Here is a 19,335-nt window from a genome sequence, read left to right as displayed (position 1 = left end):
CAGTGGCTCACACCTGTAATCCCAGCACTTTGGGAGAGGAGGCAGATCGCTCACTTGAGGCCAGGAGTTCGAGACCAGCCTGGTCAACATGGTGAAACCCCGTCTCTATTAAAAATACAAAAAAAAATTAGCCAGGTGTGCTGCTGTGTTCCTGTAATCCCAGCTACTCGGGAGGCTGAGGCAGCAGAACCGCCTGAACCCGGGAGGCGGACGTTGCAGTGAGCTGAGATTGCTCCATTGCACTCCAGCCTGGGGGACAAGAGCAAAACTCAGTCTCAAAAAAGAAAACGAGAAAAAAGAATTATCACGTCTGCAATCTAGGAAAACACAATTCAGGAATAAAATAATATGTTAAATATATATACATACAGAGAGAATATGAATATGAGAACGATAAAGGAAACGTACAATGTTAGTAACTGATTAATCTGGGCAAACGGCCTGTGGGATTCTTTGCACTGTTCTTGCAACTTTTCTACAAGTCTAGTGTTATGTCAAAATAAAAGGTATTCCAAAAAATATGCCTGGGAAACCCTGCACCCAACTCTTCCTCCTGGAGATACACAATGCCCATCAGCATGTTAAAGGCTCTGACAAGTCCTGCATAAGGAACCCTATTCAGTTTTTAGTGAGCAGAGTTTCTTTGTCAGAATGCATGTTCATTTCTCACAAAGGGGAATCATCCATACCCCTTTATCCAGACCTGTGGATATGCCAGCGTGAGATGCTGGAGCTGGAGCATCACTGGACTTGGGTGGAACTGAATCTACCTTGCAGTTCCATAGAAAGTACTTGCCACTGCCCTCATGGTGTTCCTCAGGCCCTCACCCTCTTGAAGCGTCTCCTTCTGCTTCAGCCTTCCTGTGAGTGTCAGGAGATGGGGCATCACTGCCCAGCCAGCCACCGTGTGCCGGGTTTGGCTCTGGAAGGTCAGGATCCGGCCTCCCCTCCATTCCTCAGATGCCTTGAGGAGCAGCTGTGCTGTGTTCTGGTCCAGCAGTGCCTTGGAAAACAGCCAAATCCTAGGCAGTGAAGTAAGGGGGTGAAGATCATGGGCTTTGTAGTCAGGCAAATCTGGGTTCCAACCCCAGTGCTGCTGCCCACTAACAGGATGACCTGGGACAAGGACACAACCTCTCTAAGCATCAGTTTCTCCTTCTGCAAAGTGGGAAATAAAGTGGACATATGGATATTGAGGTTTTTTTTTTTTCTTTCTAGGAGACAGACTGACTCTGTCACCCAGGCTGGAGTACAGTGGCATGATCTTGGCTCACTGCAACCTCCGCCTCCTGGGCTCAAGTGATTCTCCTGTCTCAGCCTCCCGAATAGCTGGGATTACAGGGACCCGCCACAACAGCTGGCTAATTTTTGTATTTTTAGTAGAGATGGGGTTTCACCACGTTGCCCAGGCTGGTCTCGAACTCCTGACCTCAGGTGGTCTGCCTGCCTCGGCCTCCCAAAGTGCTGGGATTACAGGCATGAGCTGCTGTGCCTGGCCTTGAACTGATATTGATATTGATACTGACAGGTACTCACCCAGGTGTGAAACAGCGTTTGCACCTATGGCTGGCTCTTCCCACACTTTCCTGCAAGGTGACTTTGCCACTCCTGCATTAACATGTGAGATCTATGTCCTTTCCCTTTGAATCAGGGCTAGCCTTGGGACCTACATTTTGATCAATAGAATGTGGCAGAAGTGACACTGTAGAACTTTCAAGGTTGGGCCCTAAGATCTGCAACTTTCACCTTCTCACGTGAATGCTGCCTCTTGGAACCCAGCCACCTGGTAAGAAGTCTCACCAGCCTGAGGCCGCCATGATGTGAGGAAGCCCAAGCAGCCACTTGAAAAGAGAGAGGGGGTGCACATGGAAGAGCACCGAAGTGCCAGACATGCAAAGGAAGCCTTCCTGGACTTCCCAGTCCACCCCCGACCTCAGCCCATGCACACATCTGGCTAGGAACTGACTTAGCTGAAGGCTGATGTCAGCCAAGAGTCCCAGAGAATGACCCCTGCCAAAGCCACACAAAGCAGAACTGCCTAAGCCTTGTGTAAGTTCCTGACCCACAGAATCATGAGCAAACAAAACGGTTGTTCTTTAATCTCTATACTTCGGAGTAGCTTGTTATACAGCAACATCTAACCAACACACTCTGCCATGCACTGTGCACTTTAGACACATTGACTCCTTACAAAAGCCCTGTGAGTTTTGAGAATATTATGATCCCTAATATACAGAGGAGGAAACAGGTAGAGAGAGAGTAATATGCCCAAAGCTCAAGTAAGCAGTTAGCAGTGCCTAAAGCATAGGGTTGTTCAGAATTAAATGAACTTTGGAATTTAAGGTTCCTGCTCCAGGGTCATAATGAGTGATTGATGAATGTGACAGAAGGAACAGCCCCAAGAAGCTTGCTGTTAAACTTGCTGGAAAATTGGGGCAGGGGACACAGTTCCTATCATCACACTCATCACACAGTGAGTTCCTGCATGACACCACTGGAGAGATTTCCCTTGAGCTTCACCACCAGGAACAAGATCAGCCATGCATTTCGTGGTGCACAGCTGTGGACTGTGTGTGTGTACTTCCTCAGGGCCACTGCAAATACTACTACTTGTTAGTTTCTCTCTTTGCATTGGCTGCTAGGAAGGTCAGAGCCAAATCTTCAGCTGAGCTCTAAATAACACAGAGGAACTCATGGCATGAATTTTGTTTACTGAAACTACTTTGAGCAGCTCCCCATTTTTCCTATTTTTCCTTTCCCTTCACCCTAGCTTCCTCGTGTATCTTTTCAAAATCTAGAACAAGGGTTGGAAAACTACAGCTTGTGGGCCAAAGCTGGCCCACCACTTCTTTTTATAAAGTTTTATTGGAGCACAATCGTGCCCATTATTTATGAATTGTCTATAGCACTCTTGTGCTACAGTGGCAGGGTTGAGTAGTTGCAACAGAGACCATATGGCCCACAAAGCTGAAAATATTTACCATCTGGCCTTTTACTGAGAGTTTGCCAACTCCTGACCTAGAACGAGGTGCATTTTAATAATTTGCCTCAAATCCTTTTCAGACGGGATAAGGATGGACAGTTGGACAGGTGAATGGACAGACAGCTGTGGTGGCATTTCTGAGGACAAGGTTATCTAGGACCATGCCCACAGCCCAGAGTCTCCTTAAATCCATGCCAAAGCTGGAACAAACATGGGATTGCAGAGGAAATTTTTAGTGGAGACCCAATTTGTATCAGAATGTGCAGTACTCAAAATACTAGCATAATATTGTGATGTAATAGGAAATATATATTTGGTCTCTGCCCCAATCCTTGATACAGAGCTCCTAATCCCTTGGAACTAGGGAGTCTCTTTCGTTAATAGGAGCGTCTTTCGTTCTAATGAGGTGACTCTTGGGTTCCCGGACAGGAACTGGTCCACAGAAAGATCAAGCCATGATTAGAGATTGGAACTTTCAGCCCCACATCCCATCCTCTGAGAAGGGGAGAGGGGCTGGAGATTGAGTTAATAAGCGGTCATGCCTGCATGATGAAGGCACCATAGAAATCCCTGAACCATGGGGTTCGCAGAAAGCTTCTGGGCTGAACACACAGAGGGTGGTGGCCCAGAGAGGGCAGGGAAGCCCAGCACCCCTTGCCCCATACCTTGCCCTATGCGTCTCTTCCATCTGGCTGTTCTCAAATCGTGTCCTCTGTAATCAATGAATAAGTATATGTAAAATGTTTCCCTGAGTTCTGTGAGCCATTTTTGTGAATGATCAGACACAACATGGGAGGAGGTTATAGGGACCTCCAAGTTACAGCCAGTTGGTCAGGAGGCAGGGGAAGGCTCAGAAGCAAAGGGAGGACAGGAAGAATCTATAGGAACCTGAGTGAGGGGGAGGATCCCCTCCTCCAGGAAGCCCTCCCAAGCCACTCCAGCTCTTAAGTGCTCACCAAGCACAGTGGGTAGCAGAACCTAGGTTCTTCCATTGTTATGAGAGCATTCATGGTATATAACACAAAGAATTATAATAGTCTATAAATAATAATATATAATAATGTATAAAGGGTGGCTCATGCCTGTAGTCCTGGCACATTGGGAGGCTAAGGCTGGAAAATTGCTTCAGGCCAGGAGTTCAAGACCAGCCTGGGCAACATAGCAAGACCCTGTTCCTACAAAAAAAAAATTACAAAAATTAGCCAGGTGTGGTGGTGAGCCTGTAGTTCCAGCTACTAGAGAGGCTGAGGGGAATGGTGTCGAAAGCTGGGGGCAGTCTTGCACACTTAACGTGTGGGGTCTGATGCTACCTCCAGGAATATAGAGTCAGAACTGAGTTAATTTATAGGACACCCAGTTAGTGTCCACCAGAGGATTGCTTGATGGGGAAAAAGACCCCCTGGTTCCTGGCCACAGAATTATCCTGTACTGAGCATTAAAAGGTTAGTGGCAGAAAAGAGTTTGGTTTTTCTGATTACATCTGTAGCAAAGATGGTAGCCAGCTACTGAGCGTGCTCACTGGCCCTGGCTTGGAACTCACATGCAGGGCTCAGTTCACCCTTAGGACAACCCTAAGAAGCACGTGGAGAAACTGAGGCACAGAAGGGCGAGTGGTCCCAGAGGCAGCAGTGGCTGAGTTGGGACTTGAACCCAAGTGATCACCCCTGGATCCTAGGCTCCTGAACACCCCACCATAGTGGACACATCAGTAGGTAAATAGCTACTTAGACATGAGACCAGACGGAGATGCATATTCCTTGGGATCATTAGTGATTTTTGTTTCATTCCTTTTTACATGCTTATTATTATTACTATTTTAGAGTCAGGGTCATTTCACTGTCGCCCAGGCTGGACTGCAATGCTGCAATCGTAGCACGCTGCAGCCTCCAACTCCCTAGCTTCAGCAGTCCTCTCACCTCAACCTCCCAAGTAGCTGGGACTACAGGTGCATGCCGCCACATCTGGCTATGTTTTTTAAATTTTTTGTACAGATGGGGTCTATGTTGTTCAGGCATATCTTGAATTCCTGAGCTCAAGCAATCCTCCCACCTCAGCCTCCTTAGCAGCTGGGACTACAGGTGCACCCCACCACATGTAGCTAATTTTTAAAAATTTTTTGTAGAGATGGGGTCTTGCAATGTTGCGCAAGCTGCTCTTGAACTCCTGAACTTGAACAATCCTCCTGCCTCGGCCTCCCAAAGCCCTGCGGTGTGACTCATGGTGCCCAGCCCTTTACACATTATCCTTTAAGCCATCTACAACGAACACTCTCATAACAATACAAAAAAGAAATAAAGCGTAAAAGTGAAAAACTGAACGCCACCCACTTTTCATGCCCTCAGTGACACCGATGGGGCTGACTTGGGTGTGGTCTCAGAGGGACAGAAGAGGGGCCACTGAGCGAGGATTTCCCATGTCCCAAGACACCAGCCTTTTGGCCTCTGTAGTCTCCCTGCCTCCTTGCAGGCCACCTGGGGACCATTACCTTGCTGGGGTGATCTTTCCAGACAGTTGCAGCCTAACAGCCCTGGGGGCACTGAGGACAGCCTGGTGGAGAAGGACACTCACACCCCAGCCCCGGCTGCTCCTCCGAGCGTCCTGGCTGGCATCCACCTCCAGCAGAAACAGCTCCCGGCCAGACACGTGCACAGATAGAGATCCGTTGAGGCTGCACACTCCGTAGCGCCCGGCAGCTGCCTGCACCTGCAGGGAGGCAGGGGAGGGACAGGAAGGGTCTATGGGATCCTGGGTGTGGGAGAGGGCTGCCTCCTTCTCCAGGAAGCCCTCCTGAGCCACTCCAACTTTGAGCACTCACCAATCATGGTAGACAGCACAAAATTAGGAGGAGAAACGAGACAGATGGAGGAATGGAGGAGACAGCCTGCCCTGGCTCCAGCTCCTGGCCCAGGGGTACAGTCCCATCTTGTCCTTCCCACATGTGAAATGGGAGTTTGTATTGTACAAACGGGGAAACGGGGAAACTGAGGCACTGAAAGGGTCACATACGCCACCTGAGTCTGCCTAGCTCTAAAACTCGTGCTGGTGCCTGAAGGGGGCTGGTGGGGGAAGCAGAGGACATCTTTGCAACTCCTCCACGGAAAAGGAGGCTCCATAGAGTGCCCCGCAGGAACCAGAGGACCCAGGACTTCTGGGGTTCAAAGAGGATGGCATCTGGGTACCCAAGCGGTCAGGCTGGGGTGAACATGTACCTAGCCCCAACAAGGGTGCTGAAGGGAGCAGTGGGGAGAGGAGCAGAGAGGCCCAAGGCTCCACCAGCTCCCAAGGGACCTGAGCCTCTCCCTTTCCTGATCTGGGCCTCAGTTTCCCCATCTGCAAAGCAGGTTTAGCACCATGGTTCTCAATCCGGCCCATGCATTACAATCACAGGAAAAGTTTTTTTTTTCTTTTCTTTTCTGAGACGGAGTCTCGCTGTGTCACCCAGGCTGGAGTGCAGTGGCGCAATCTCGGCTCACTGTAACCTCTGTCTCCCAGGTTCAAGCGATTCTCCTGCCTCAGCCTCCTGAGTAGCTGGGATTACAAGCACTCGCCACCACACCCAGCTAATTTTTGTTTTTGTATTTTTAGTAGAGATGGGGGTTTCACCATGTTTCCCAGGTTGGTCTCGAACTCCTGACCTCAGGTGATCTGTCTGCCTCGACCTCCCAAAGTGCTGGGATTACAGGAGTGAGCCACCATGGCTGGACTGTTTTAAAAGAATGCCTGGTGCCTCCATAGATGAACTGCTGAATAAAACATGATACATCCAGACAATGGAATATTATCTAGTACTAATACAAAATGAGCTATATTAAGCTGAAAAAGACATGGAGGAAACTTAAATGTATATTACTAAGTGAAAGAAGCTCATCTGAAAAGGCTGCACACTGTATTCCAACTCTAAGACATTCTGGAAAAAGGCAAACCCACAGACAGTAAGAAGATCAGCGGTTGCCAGGGGGTGGAGTGTAGGAGGAGGGATAAAAAGGTAGAACCCAGAGGATTTTTTAGGGCACGGAAACTGTTCTGAATGATGCCGTAATGACAGATCCGTGACATTATATGCATCTGTCAATATCCATAGGCTGGCAGGGCATGATGACTCACACCTGTAACCACAGCACTTTGGAGACCAAGGCAGGAGGACTGCTGAAGGCCAGGAGTTGAGACCAGCCTGAGCAACAGAGCAATACCCCCATCTCTACAAAAAATTAAACCATTAGCTGAGCGTGGTGGCGTGCACCTGTAGTCCCAGCTACTCAGAAGGCTGTGGTGAAAGGAAGGCTGGAGCCTGGGAGGTGGAGGCTGCAGTGAGCCATGATCATGCCACCGCTCTCCAGCCTAGGTGACAGAGTAAGACCCTGTCTTAAAAATTAAAATTAAAATTAATGTTTGAGCTGGGCACAGTAGCTCACACCAGTAATCCCAGCACTTTGGGAGGCCGGGGCAGGCAGATCACTTGAGGTCAGGAGCTCAAGACTAGCCTGGCCAACGTAGTGAAATCCCATCTCTACTAAAAATACAAAAAATTAGCTGGGTGTGGTGGCACATGCCTTGTAATCCCAGCTACTTGGGAGGCTGAGGCACGAGAATCGCTTGAACCCAGGAGGCAGAGGTTGCAGTGAGCCGAGATCACGCCACTGCACTCTAGCCTGAGTGACAGAGCAAGACTCGGTCTCAAAAAATACTAATGATAATAATGTTTGCACCCATTAGATGACCCAGCATCCAAGCTTCCAGGGTAACCCACCTCCACTCCTCGATGAATTCGGGGGATCGATCACATGGGCTCTGAAACCAGAATGCCTGGGTTCCCACCCATGGGAGCTCCATGATCTTGGGCAAGTCACGCCACCTCTCTAAATCTCAGAGCCTCACCCACAAAATGGTACAACAATGCCCCACGCCCCCCACAATAGCATCATGAGGCGACCATGAGATAATCAACAAAGAGGGTTTAGAACACAGCCTGCCACGCAGTCATTCCACAGACATCAGCTCCCAGAACAAATGGTTAATATGACGACATTTCCTCCAATCTAAGATGCCAGCAGCTCTCAAATGGGCCATGATCTCAGGGAACTCCACAAAAGCAAAAGGTTGCTAGTGAAACGGTGACCTGTGTCAATGTGAAGATACAGACTGACTTCAGGGACATCAATCTGAGAAAGCTCATCCCTCTAAGAATAAGCAGTTCCCTCCATTCAGAGCCATTCTCAGGCTCCATTCAAGTTTCTAAAACCCAATACTCGGGGAATGAACAGCACTTGTTTAAAAAAATGCTATCAGGGCTGGGCGCAGTGCCTTATGCCTGTAATCCCAGCACCTTGGAAGGCCAAGGGAAGAGGGTCGCTTCAGCCCAGGAGCTCAAGGCCAGCCTGGGCAACACAGCGAGACCCTGTCTCTGCCCCCCCCAAAAAAAAAAGTACAAAAATTAGCTGGGTGTTGTGGCACGTGCCTGCAGTACCAGCTACTCAGGAGGCTGAGGTGGGAGGACTGCTTGCCCCCAGGTGGTCAAGGCTGAAGTGAGCCGTGATTATGCCACTGCAGTTCAGCCCAGCTAACGGAGTGACATCCTGTCCCAAAAGAAATTTTAAAATGCTATCACAGGCTAGGTGCGGCGGCTCATGCCTGTAATCTTAGCACTTTGGAAGGTTGAAGCAGAAAGACAGCTTGGGGCCAAGAGTTTAAAACCAGCCTGGGCAGCATACTGAGACCCCACCTCTAATTTTTTTATTGCTATCAAATTAAAGGTCTGCCCCACGTCTCCTGAGGGCCTCATCCCTGTTGGGGTTTCCTATTTACACCTCCACATCCTTGAATTAGCCACCCCCTAATTCCTGTGCACACACCATGCACAGCCTGCTCAATGAAGCCACACATTTGGTGGGGAGACAGGGCTCCTACCTGAATGTCTTTCTCCACCTCCAAAATACCCCGGGTCAACAAAGCCCTCTTGAAGGATTATACGGCTTCTCCCAAGCCCAAATACAGGGCAGAGTTTGGAGGAAAACTCTGTTTCTGTCCATTTTCAAGAGTGAAATGTGATCCTTCACCCCCTTCGGCTTGGACCATCACTTCCAAATGATGGATGTGGAAACCTCCCTGCCATCTGTTCTTGATTCTGCAGGGGCTGTTTGGCTAAGCACAACATTGCAAGTGTAGCCTCCCTCCCTCAGGCCCCCATCCTGCCTTCCTTCCACCCATCTCCCAGCAGGCCAGCTGCTCAGAGACAACCCTTGGCAGGCGAGTCAAGGTCATCTCCAAGGGAGCAACGTCCATACCTGGAAGTTTGGAGGAAATGCTGGTCCGTGGGGATGCCTGAGCTGGAAGAAAAATGCGAAGTCGGAGTAAGATCCGTTCAGCTGGACCGAGGCCTGTTGCAGGGAGAGTTGAAGAGGAGTCAGAGAGAACAGAGAGAGAGATGCAGAACCCTACATGGTGGCTACTGGGCAAATGCATCCAAGAATACGCCCAGAGCTCAAACCAGAAACATCTGTCCTCCCTCAATGTTCCTCAGCCCTCAATCTTACTCAGGCTGTGCTACCGAAAAAGGTTGCTTAGGAAGTGACGTCCTGGATGGGGGGCTGGGAAGACCACTCTGGGACCCCCTACTCCCTGCCATGGTGCCTGCTCATGCCTCTCACAGCCACACCACCTTCTACTTGACCCTGACCGTGAACCAGGCACTGTGCTACCAGGTTCACAATGACCGCCTCATTTAATCCTCAACACTGCTTTGCTGGGTTGTTGTTACCATCCCATTTCCCAGCTAGCAAAACTGAGGCTCAGTGGGATTCAGTAATTCACCCAAAGTTACACAGCTAGTTAACAGTGGAACTGGGAATTGAACTTGAACTTATATAACACTAAAAGCCCACTAGATTGAAAGCTCCTCGGAGATGGGAACAGAGATGGGGACAGAGTCACCCAGCAGAGATACAACCCATCCATCCACGCTGAATGAAAGGACATGAATGAACACGTCCATGGATGAACAAATGAACAGCCGTGAATGAGTAAATATACCTACAATGGCTGCTATATATTCACCAAACTGCATTTCCTTTTCTTCCTGGACATACATCTAAAACTACATTTCCCAGCCTCCCTTGCAGCTAGGTGGGGTGACGTGATGAGAACCCAGGCAGGAATGACCTTTCTACTTATGGGTCTGGCCCATAAAAGCCTCCTGCATAATTCTCCACTCCCTGTCCCTCCATCTGCCTGCTGGGGCAGAGCCACAAGGAAAGGAGGCCTGGATCCTGAGAGACTGCATGGAGCAGAGCCACGCTGAACTGAGACATGGACACTGGCCTTTCACAAAGAGCCAAACATTTGTTTACAACACCAGTCAATGCATCCTGACTAATCACACACACTGCCAAAATAAGGGCTGTGCTGTTGGCTCCCCAGGGTCATGTCTCCTGCCACCTCCTCAGACATCTCACACAGGGCACCTTCACTAAAGGTCATTAAGACCCGGCCTCCCTCGGCAAGGGAGCAGAACTCAGTCTCCTGACCTGGGATGTGACGTTGTGGTTGACAGCAACTCGTGCATCCAGGCCAAAGTTGAATGTTCCTTGGGGACTCCGTCTAAAGATGATGCCCCCATCCAAGCTTAGGGCCTGGGGGAAGCTCAGCTGGGAAGAAACAGACAACACCCTTTACTTCCACTAACAGCCAAGCTCTGTGTGGAGGGCACAAACCAGGGTCTGCCCAACCTGGGGACCCGTACCTGGTAGGAATGGGCCAAGTCCAGGGCCAGGCTGTGCCGGATTTCCCCATGCTGAGATCTGTCATGAAGCAAACCCTTCAAGTGCAGGGCAACTTTCTGGTTGACTTTCAAAGTGGCCTCGACCTCCCTGTTCTTAGCCTGGGTGTGTGAGAACCAGAGGCACTGAGAGAGGTCTCGTCCCATCTCTACGTGCCTGCAGAAGACACCCTGGGAATCCAGTGGTTACAAGAAAGTGGTCCAAAGATTGATGGGTTATGGAGCAGTCTACACTCTTCCACTTATAGGGCAGGAAGTGGGGATGGGTACACAGGAATGGTAAACTCCAGGGCCTACAGGTAAGATTAGCAGTGTGGGCTTGATGGAACAAATGTGAATGTGACTTGTTCAAAGAAAGTGCCTTGGGAGTAGTCTATTTTGTTCATTGCCATATTCCTAATACTTAGCACAGGTCCTCCCATATAGTAGGTGCTCAATAAATATTTGGACAAATGCAGAATCACTAGTTACAACCTGAAACCCCAAGGTCAAAGCTGTGCTAGAGTGAAAGAATGAGTAACTCATAGTGGAGTTGGCAGAAGAACACTTGTTCCATGATGACATCCATGTCCTCATCACTGGAACCTGTCAATATGTGACCTTTCATGGCAAAAGAGACTTTGCCGTGTGATTGGATTGAGGATCTTGAGATGAGGAGGTTATCCGGGTGGCCCCAAAGTAATCACAGGGATCCTATGAGAGGGAGGCAGAAGGGTCAGAGTCACACAGAGACTGGAAGATGCCACGCTGTTGGCTTTGAAGGTGGAAGAAGGGGCCATGAACCAAGGCATGCAGGCAGCTTCCACAAGCTGGAAAAGGAAGGAAATGGACTCCCCTCTGGAGCCTCCAGAAGGAACATAGCCCTGCTCACACCTTGATTTTTAGCCACGTGAGATCCATTTTGGGCTTCTGAATTCCAAAACTGTAACATTTGTGGTGTTTTAAACCACTAAGATTGCAGCAATTTGTTACGGCAGCCATAGCAAACTAATACACAATTACTCCATCATTTATTCACTCAACAACCATTTAGCTTCTGCCACAGGCCAAGTACACAGTAGCATGTTGCCATCTTTTCCTACCTGTGTTGACTGAGAAGTTAAAAATGCCTGCCAAGGAGCTTTATCATTGGAGTGCATCCTTAAAGGGGTGCTCGGCTTTACTTTAGAACCAAGATGGAGGAAGAGAAATAAGGGTCCAAGAGGGGAGAAAAATGTATGTCATTAAACAGTATTTTATTTTATTACTTTATTTTATTTTGAGACAGTCTCGCTCTGTCGCCCAGGCTGGAGTGCAGTGGCATGATCTTGGCTCACTGCAACCTCCACCTCCTGGGTTCAAGTGATTCTCCTGCTTCAGCCTCCTGAGTAACTGAGATTACAGACACCCGCCACCATGCCTGGCTAATTTTTTTTGTATTTAGTAGAGATGGGGGTTTCACCATGTTGGTCAGGCTGGTCTCGAACTCCTGACCTCAAATGATCTGCCTGCGTTGGCCTCCCAAAGTGCTAGTATTACAGGCGTGAGCCATCTCGCCCAGCCTAGACATGGTTTTAAAAAGAGCAGACAGCCAGATTATATGAAACTAAACGACTGCCACTTACTCAGTCAGAGCCTGTTGTTGTCAGCTGGGATTTGAGGCCTGGTGTGGTCACACCATCTGATTTTCTTGTTATAAACACTGGAAATCTGGGTTTTACTCAAAATCTTCTGATTTTCAATGGTAGCAATTAATTTCCTTAAAAAATGTAAATACTAAGCAGACCAAACAAAACCCACCTGCAGGTTGAATTTGGCCCATGGCGCTGGATCTGCAATCTCCGGTTTAAGAAACAGCAAACACCATTGGGAGCCACTTCTGCAGGTGTCTGAGGCTGTCATCCTGCCGTTTGTTTCTCCCTAGAAGCTCCAATAACTGTACTACCTTATCCCTGGGGAGCCACACGCAGCCTCGTTTAACTAATGGTGAAGGGAGCCCCCAGAAGGGTGGGTCTCAAGGCTCAACAGCTGCCTGGTTCACCCTCCTTCCCAGGGGCTGCTGTGTATCTTGCAAAGAGAAACGGCTGGGAGCGGTGGTTCATGGCTGTAATCCCAGCACTTTGGGAGGCTGAGGTGGGGGGTCACCTGAGGTCAGAAGCTCGAGACCAGCCTGGCCAACATGGAGAAACCCCATCTCTACTAAAAGTACAAAAATTAGCCGGGTGTGGTCGTGGGTGCCTGTAATCCCAGCTACTCGGGAGGCTGAAGCAGAAGAATCACTTGAACCCAGGAGGCAGAGATTGCAATGAGCTGACATTGCGCAGCTGCACCCTAGCTTGGGCAACAGAGCAAGACTCGATCCTCAGTCTCGAAAAAAAAAAAAAAAAAAAGGTGGGAGGGGTCTGTGCATGAACCCAGGAGGTGGAGGTTGCGGTGAGCTGAGATCAAGTCACTGCACTCCAAACTCCAGCCTGGACAACAAAGTGAGACTCTGAAAAAAAAAAAAAAAAACAAAAAGAGAGAGAGACAAACAAGGACTATCTTCCTTGCACACAGTAGATGCTCTATAAATGCTTGCTGAAAAATAAGGTGCTCTCCAAGAGTATCAACTCCTACTAGAGGTGTCAGGAAGAAGACCTGGATGGGGTTCTAGTAGGCATTTTACAACACCCCATTGTAATCCTCACAGCCACTGCGTAGAGATGAGCACTGCTGCTCCCATTCTGCACACAAGGCAACTGAGGTACAGAGACACAAAATAATTTGCCAAGGACACACCGGCAAAAACAAGTTTCACCCCTAGGGAGCCACATGTCAAGACCCTCAGCCAGGTGTGGTGACTCTTATCTGTAATCCCAACACTTGTTTTTTTTTTTTTTTTTAAGACCAAGTCTCTCTCTGTCACCCAGGCTGGAGTGCACTGGTGGGATCTTGGCTGACTGCAACCTCTGCCTCCCAGGTTCAAGTGATTCTTGAGGCTCAGCCTCCCGAGTAGCTGGGATTACAGGCACCCGCCACTATGCCCAGCCAATTTTTATAGTTTTGTAAGTAGAGATGGGGTTTTACCATGTTGGCCAGGCTGGTCTCGAACGCCTGACCTCAAGTGATCCACCCACCTTGGCTTCCCAAAATGCTGGGATTACATGTGTGACCCACCACACCTGGCCTAATCCCAGCACTTTGGAAGGTGAGGCAGGAGGATCTCCTGAATCTAAGAGTTCAAGACCACCGTGGGTACCACAGCGAGACCTCCATCTCTACAACACATTTTAAAATGAGCTGGGTGTGCTGGTGCACACTTGTGGTCTCAGCTACTTAGGAGGCTGAGGTGTGAGGATCACTTGAGCTTGGGAGGCGGTCAAGGCTGCAGTGAGTGAGCCATGATCGTGCCCCTGCACTCCAGCCTGGGTGACAGAGCAAGACCCTGCCTCAAAGAAGACCCTCTAAGCCAGGGGTCAGAACTACAGCCCTTGGTCCAAATGTGGCCTGTTTTTACAAGTGAAGCCCTGTTGGAACACAGCCACACCTGTTCATTACGTATTATACACGGTGCTCTGGAATAGTAACGGCAGTTACAAGTCAACAAGACCTGAACCATGTGGCACATGAAGCCTAAAATAGTTACTATCTGATTCTTTCCAGAAAAGTTTGTGGACCTCTGCTCTGGATCCTGGCATGCAATGGGTATTAAATAGCATCATGGAGGCAACTATTCATTGAGCACCTACTGTGTACCAAGCCCTGTTGCTACGGTGGTAAATAAAGCACTCACGGAGATCATGAGCTTTCCAGATTAGCAGAGGAGCCAGAGTTCGATGAATCACACAAAAATAGAACTGGGGCCAGGTACGGTGGTTCACACCTACGATCTCAGCATTTTGGAGGCCAAGATGGGAGGATCGCTTAGAGTCCAGGAGTTCAAGACCAGCCTGGGCAATAGAGCAAGACTCTGTCTCTACTAAAAATACAAATAAAAAATAACCAGGTGTGGTGGTAGTGTGCGCCTGTGGTCCCAGCTACTTGGTAGGCTGAGGTGCGAAGATCACTTAAGCCTAGGAGGACAAGGCTACAGTGAGCCGAGATTGTGCCACTGCACTCCAGCCTGGGCGACAGAGCGAGATTTTGCCTATTAAAAAAAAAAAAAAAAAGAACTGGAATTTGTGATAGGTACTAAAAGCAAAAGATACAGGGCAAGCTGGGTGCAGCGGTAATCCCAGCACTTTGGGAGGCCAAGGCGGGCAGATCACTTGAAGTCAGAAGTTTGAGACCAGCCTGGCCAACATGGTAAAACCCAGTCTCTACTAAAAATACAAAAATTAGCCAGGAGTGGGAATGCACATCTGTAATCCCAGCTACCTGGGAGGCTGAGGCAGGAGAATAACTTGAACCTGGGAGGCAGAGGTTGCAGTGAGCTGAGATTGCACTACTACACTCCGACTTGGGCGAGAGCATGAGACTCTTTCTCCACAAAAAAAAAAAAAAGGAAAAAGAAAAAGATGTAAGGCATCGCTAGGGTAAGCAGGGGTGTGTGTGAGGTGGTCTGGGGGTCAGGTGAGAGGATGCTTGAGCCCAATCCTAAAAGACGAGTAGAAGGGAGGAGGCAAAGCTGAAGGACAGGGTGACGGCTCCAGGCACACAGGACACACAGAGGTCCCAAGGCAGGAAAGAGCCAGGCGAGGAAATGCGAAGAGGCTGGATGAGGCGGATACAGGCCACGAAGCAGGGCTGAGGGGACAGGACTGGGGCTTTATCCCAAGAGAGACTGTCAGAGTTACAGAGCATGCGGGTGGCAGGGTTGTGCTGGCCTTTAGAATATATCCGTCTTACTGTCACATAGACTGTTCTAGGGAGGACCAAATGAAACAGGGAACCCAGGCAGGAGAACCTTTTTTTTTTTTTTTTTTTTGAGGCAGTGTCTCATTGTGTGGCCCAGGCTGGAGTGCAGTGGTGCAATCTTGGCTCACTGCAACCTCCACCTCCTGGGGGTCTCCTGCCTCAGCCTCCTGAGTAGCTGGGACTGCAGGTACCTACCACCACGCCCAGCTAGTTTTTATATTTTTAGTAGAGATGGGGTTTCACCATGTTGGCCAGGGTGGTCTGGAACTCCTGACCTCAGGTGATCTGCCCCCCTTGGCCTCCCAGTGTGTGAGGATTACAGGAATGAGCCATCACGCCTGGCCAGAACTTTTTGTGTGTGTGTGTGTGTGTGGCAGGGGGTGGGGGTGGGGGGTGGGGGGGTAGGGGAGGTGTCTGAGTCTGGCTCTGTTGCCCAGGCTGGAATATAATGGTGCAATCACGGCTCACTGAAGCTTCAACCTCCTGGGCTTAATCAGATCCTCCTGCCTCAGCCTCCCCAGTAGCTGGGACTACAAGCACATGCCACCATGCCTGGCCAATTAAACAATTTTTTTTTTCTTTTGTAGAAATGGGGTTTCCGTATGTTACCCAGATGGATGTCAAACTCCTGGTCTTAAGCGATCTTCCCACCTCAGCCTCCCGAGCAGCTAAGACTACAGGTGTGAGCCACTGCACTCAGCTCTGATAACATGTTTTTAATCCTACTGAGAGATAAGAACAACTTGAACCAGGGCTGAGCGGGGTGCAAAGGTCTCTGGGGTCTCCGCTCTTACCGTCTGCTGATTCCAAGTAACCAGGCACCCCTCTGTGTTCCCGGGGATGACTTTGCCATCGTATGGATGCGTCAGACCTGCACAGACCTGGGAAGGACAACCACATACATGTACACACGCATGCAGGCAGTCAGGAGGCAGCTGGGGCCTTCTTCCGGCTCTCAGGCCCCCTCCCGGCTATGCCCCAGACCCACTCACGTAGGGGTGTCCGGCCTGGCAGCCCAGGACCACGGTCTGCAGGGTTTCCTCTCGGTCATTCAGGACAACCCTAGTCTCCAGGGAATAGCGCTGGTGTCGCCTATCAGCCGTGAAGGTCTCCTGCAGGAGGAGGCTCTGCGGGATGGGCAGGTGCAAGGGGTGCCTGGTGTGCAGAGGGAAAAACAGGCCAAAGCCATTAAAGCAGCTGGCAGTGTCGGGGGACAATTGTGCTCCACGGTCTCAGCCTGGGCCTGTCACGAGCTTGCAGAGTTAAGACTCTGCCACAGAGAAGAGAACATCAGGACACCCGGCATCCCTGTGCTTTACAATTTGGCATCCAGAACCCTTCACCACTTCACTGTGCCAGCGAAGTGGGCATGGCTGGGGTCCCTGTCGCCATTTGACAGCAAAAACCCAAGGGGATAGACAACACACAGCATCTCGTGTCACACAGACTGGGACTAGAATCCAGGCACAGTCTTTCACTAGCTGTGTGACCTTGGGCAAAGGACTTGACTGCTCTGTGCCTCAGTTTCCCCACCTGTAAAACGGAGGCTAAAATAATACTGATCGGACACAGTGGTCGGGATTAGAGATAACGTACATGAAATGAACACAAGCTCCCCAAGGGCAAAGGTTTCTGATGTTCTGCTTCTCTGCCATTTTCCACGTGCCCAGAAGAGTACTTGGTACATAGTATGTGCTCGATGAATGTAAATGGGATAAAAACACGAACGAACACTCTGCAAACGATGCTGCTGTTCCTTTGTCATCACTGCTGCTGTTTAGGCTGTAGGTGACTTATCTAAGGCCACACAGCTGCTCAGTGCATAGCCTGGAGTCCAAGATGGCTCTGCTCGTCCCAACCTCTTGCTGTTCCCTGTACACAGGGAACTGCTTTTTTGATGAGCTCTGTCTCTAGGAAACGAGAAGACTCCCCAAGCAGCTCCAGGGTAGGATGATGAGACTCTAACTTCTGCTCCCACCTCAGCAACTAATGGAAGGGGTGAGGGATGTGGGAGCTTTCAGGGGAGGTGGCTCTTCTGTGGGATTTGGGTTCCTTCTGGGCCCCAGCAGGTCAGCAGGGATTCTCCAGGTAGCTCTGCCCATCCTGTTTCCCCTGGGGATGCACCATGCTAGAGAAGGGAAACTTGCAGGGGTGTCAGCCGAGGAGAAGGGGCACACGCACCTAAGGAGCAAGGTCCCCCGTTTCCGGTACAATGTCCTGTCTTGCCTCAGCTCCTCCAGCTGTCCCTCCAACTGCAGGCCCCGAGGCTGGCCCTGGGTGCCAGTCCGCAGAGCCGTCAGCGACACCTGGGTCTTCCGGGGCTGCAACAAGATCCAGGCTGAAGAGAGGGATGGGCCAGCAGGACCAAGCTGCAGACCTGCCTTGCAGGAAGGCAAGGGGTAGCCCCCCACAACCTGCCCATCACCCCCAGAAATGACTATCCGAGAATGGCTACTGAACTGGGCCACAGCCTCCACCCTGATCAGACCACAGGATACCACCCGCGTACCGCCATGGCTAGACCTCCCTAGGTACCCAGGGGGAACAAAGAACTTGGACTTCTCAGCTAAAGGAAGCCAAGCTTTGCTCCTGGATCTGTGCTAATGTGACCAGGGTCCATTTCACAGAACAAGAAACTAAAGCTTGTCTGGGCGTGGTGGCTCATGCCTGTAATGCCAACACTTTGGGAGGCTGAGAGGCGAAGGTAACTTGAGCCCAGGGCTTTAACACCAGCCTGGGAAACAGCAATACCTCGTGTCTGCTAAAAAAAAAAAAAAAAAAAAAAAAAGTCAGTGATGCACGGTGGCATGGGTGGCATGTGCCTATAGTTCTAACTACTTGGGAGGCTGAGCAGGGAAGATCCTTTAAGCCCAGACGTTCGGGGCTGCAGTGAGCTGTGACAGCGTCACTGAACTCCAGCCTGGGCGACAGAATGAAACTGTCAAAAAATATATCAGAAAAGAAGGAAAAGGAAAGAGAAAGAGAAATAGAGGCTCCAGGAGGCCCAAGGTCACAGGCCAAGCCAGTGGCACAAAGCCCTTTTCCATCCCAAGCAGGGAGAGAAGTAGGAGACCGAGGTGAGGGATTCGGTGGTCTCTTGGCTGCACGGGCCTCCTGGGCTCTTACCCACTCCAGGTGCCTGTAGGCCGCTGTTATGTTCAGCTCCTGCTGGGGGCCTTTCAACCAGCAGTTCAGAAGCTTACGGTCACGGCTGTTCTCAGCATGGATCTCGCCCTGCACTGCTGCGTTCCAGGCTGACTCGAGTTCGCTCCAGCTGTGGAAGAGGCTCTGTGCCAAGACTGTCACTGTGGAAACCTGCAATGAGGTGGGGAGGGGGACCAAGGCCTTTGCACACCCTATTTCCTCCCCCTGGGATACCCTTTCATCTCTTTCCTGCTTGGTAAACTCCTCTTCATCCCTCAAAACCCCTTCAATGCCATTTCTCTGAGGCCTAACCTGACTGGTGCAGGTAGGCTAGCTTTCTCCACAGGGCCTTGAGACAAGAAGAAAAACTCCTGCCTGTTGCCCCAACCCTGAGCAGAAATAATTTCCTTTTCTCCTCTTCAGTTTGGGGAGGGAATCTGATCTCGTTGGGCTGCTATTACTAGCAGCCAGGGTGTCTGTACCCTGAAGGGCACATGCTGGTAGGTGGTCTCCTCTCCCCGCACCATCGCCATGGTCTTCGAGAGTCCTAGGAAGAGGTGAGTGTCATCTGGCTCGTTTCGGAGCTAGGGGAGGTAGGCCATTTGCAGCCACCACCCTGGCA

The 19,335-nt window shown here is 50.2% G+C and overlaps 1 protein-coding gene across 1 annotated transcript in view; it reads right to left on the bottom strand.

Annotated features, from left to right (window-relative positions):
• Window positions 1–19,335, bottom strand: part of LOC116462743 (uncharacterized) — a 152,186-nt gene that overhangs the window by 55,016 nt on the left and 77,835 nt on the right. The window contains exons 30-38 of the mRNA XM_058433936.1: window positions 18,696–18,884; window positions 17,751–17,890; window positions 16,562–16,724; window positions 16,364–16,450; window positions 10,719–10,856; window positions 10,504–10,623; window positions 9,265–9,357; window positions 5,469–5,686; window positions 829–1,022 (exon numbers count right to left, since the gene is read on the bottom strand). Of these exons, the coding sequence (XP_058289919.1) occupies window positions 829–1,022; window positions 5,469–5,686; window positions 9,265–9,357; window positions 10,504–10,623; window positions 10,719–10,856; window positions 16,364–16,450; window positions 16,562–16,724; window positions 17,751–17,890; window positions 18,696–18,884 (1,342 nt within the window). The remainder of the gene's footprint in view (window positions 1–828; window positions 1,023–5,468; window positions 5,687–9,264; window positions 9,358–10,503; window positions 10,624–10,718; window positions 10,857–16,363; window positions 16,451–16,561; window positions 16,725–17,750; window positions 17,891–18,695; window positions 18,885–19,335) is intronic.

This window comes from Hylobates moloch, unplaced genomic scaffold (assembly GCF_009828535.3).
Source record: "Hylobates moloch isolate HMO894 unplaced genomic scaffold, HMol_V3 SCAFFOLD_23, whole genome shotgun sequence".
In the NCBI taxonomy this organism is placed as follows: domain Eukaryota; kingdom Metazoa; phylum Chordata; class Mammalia; order Primates; family Hylobatidae; genus Hylobates; species Hylobates moloch.
This window is presented reverse-complemented; position numbering and strand designations above follow the sequence as displayed.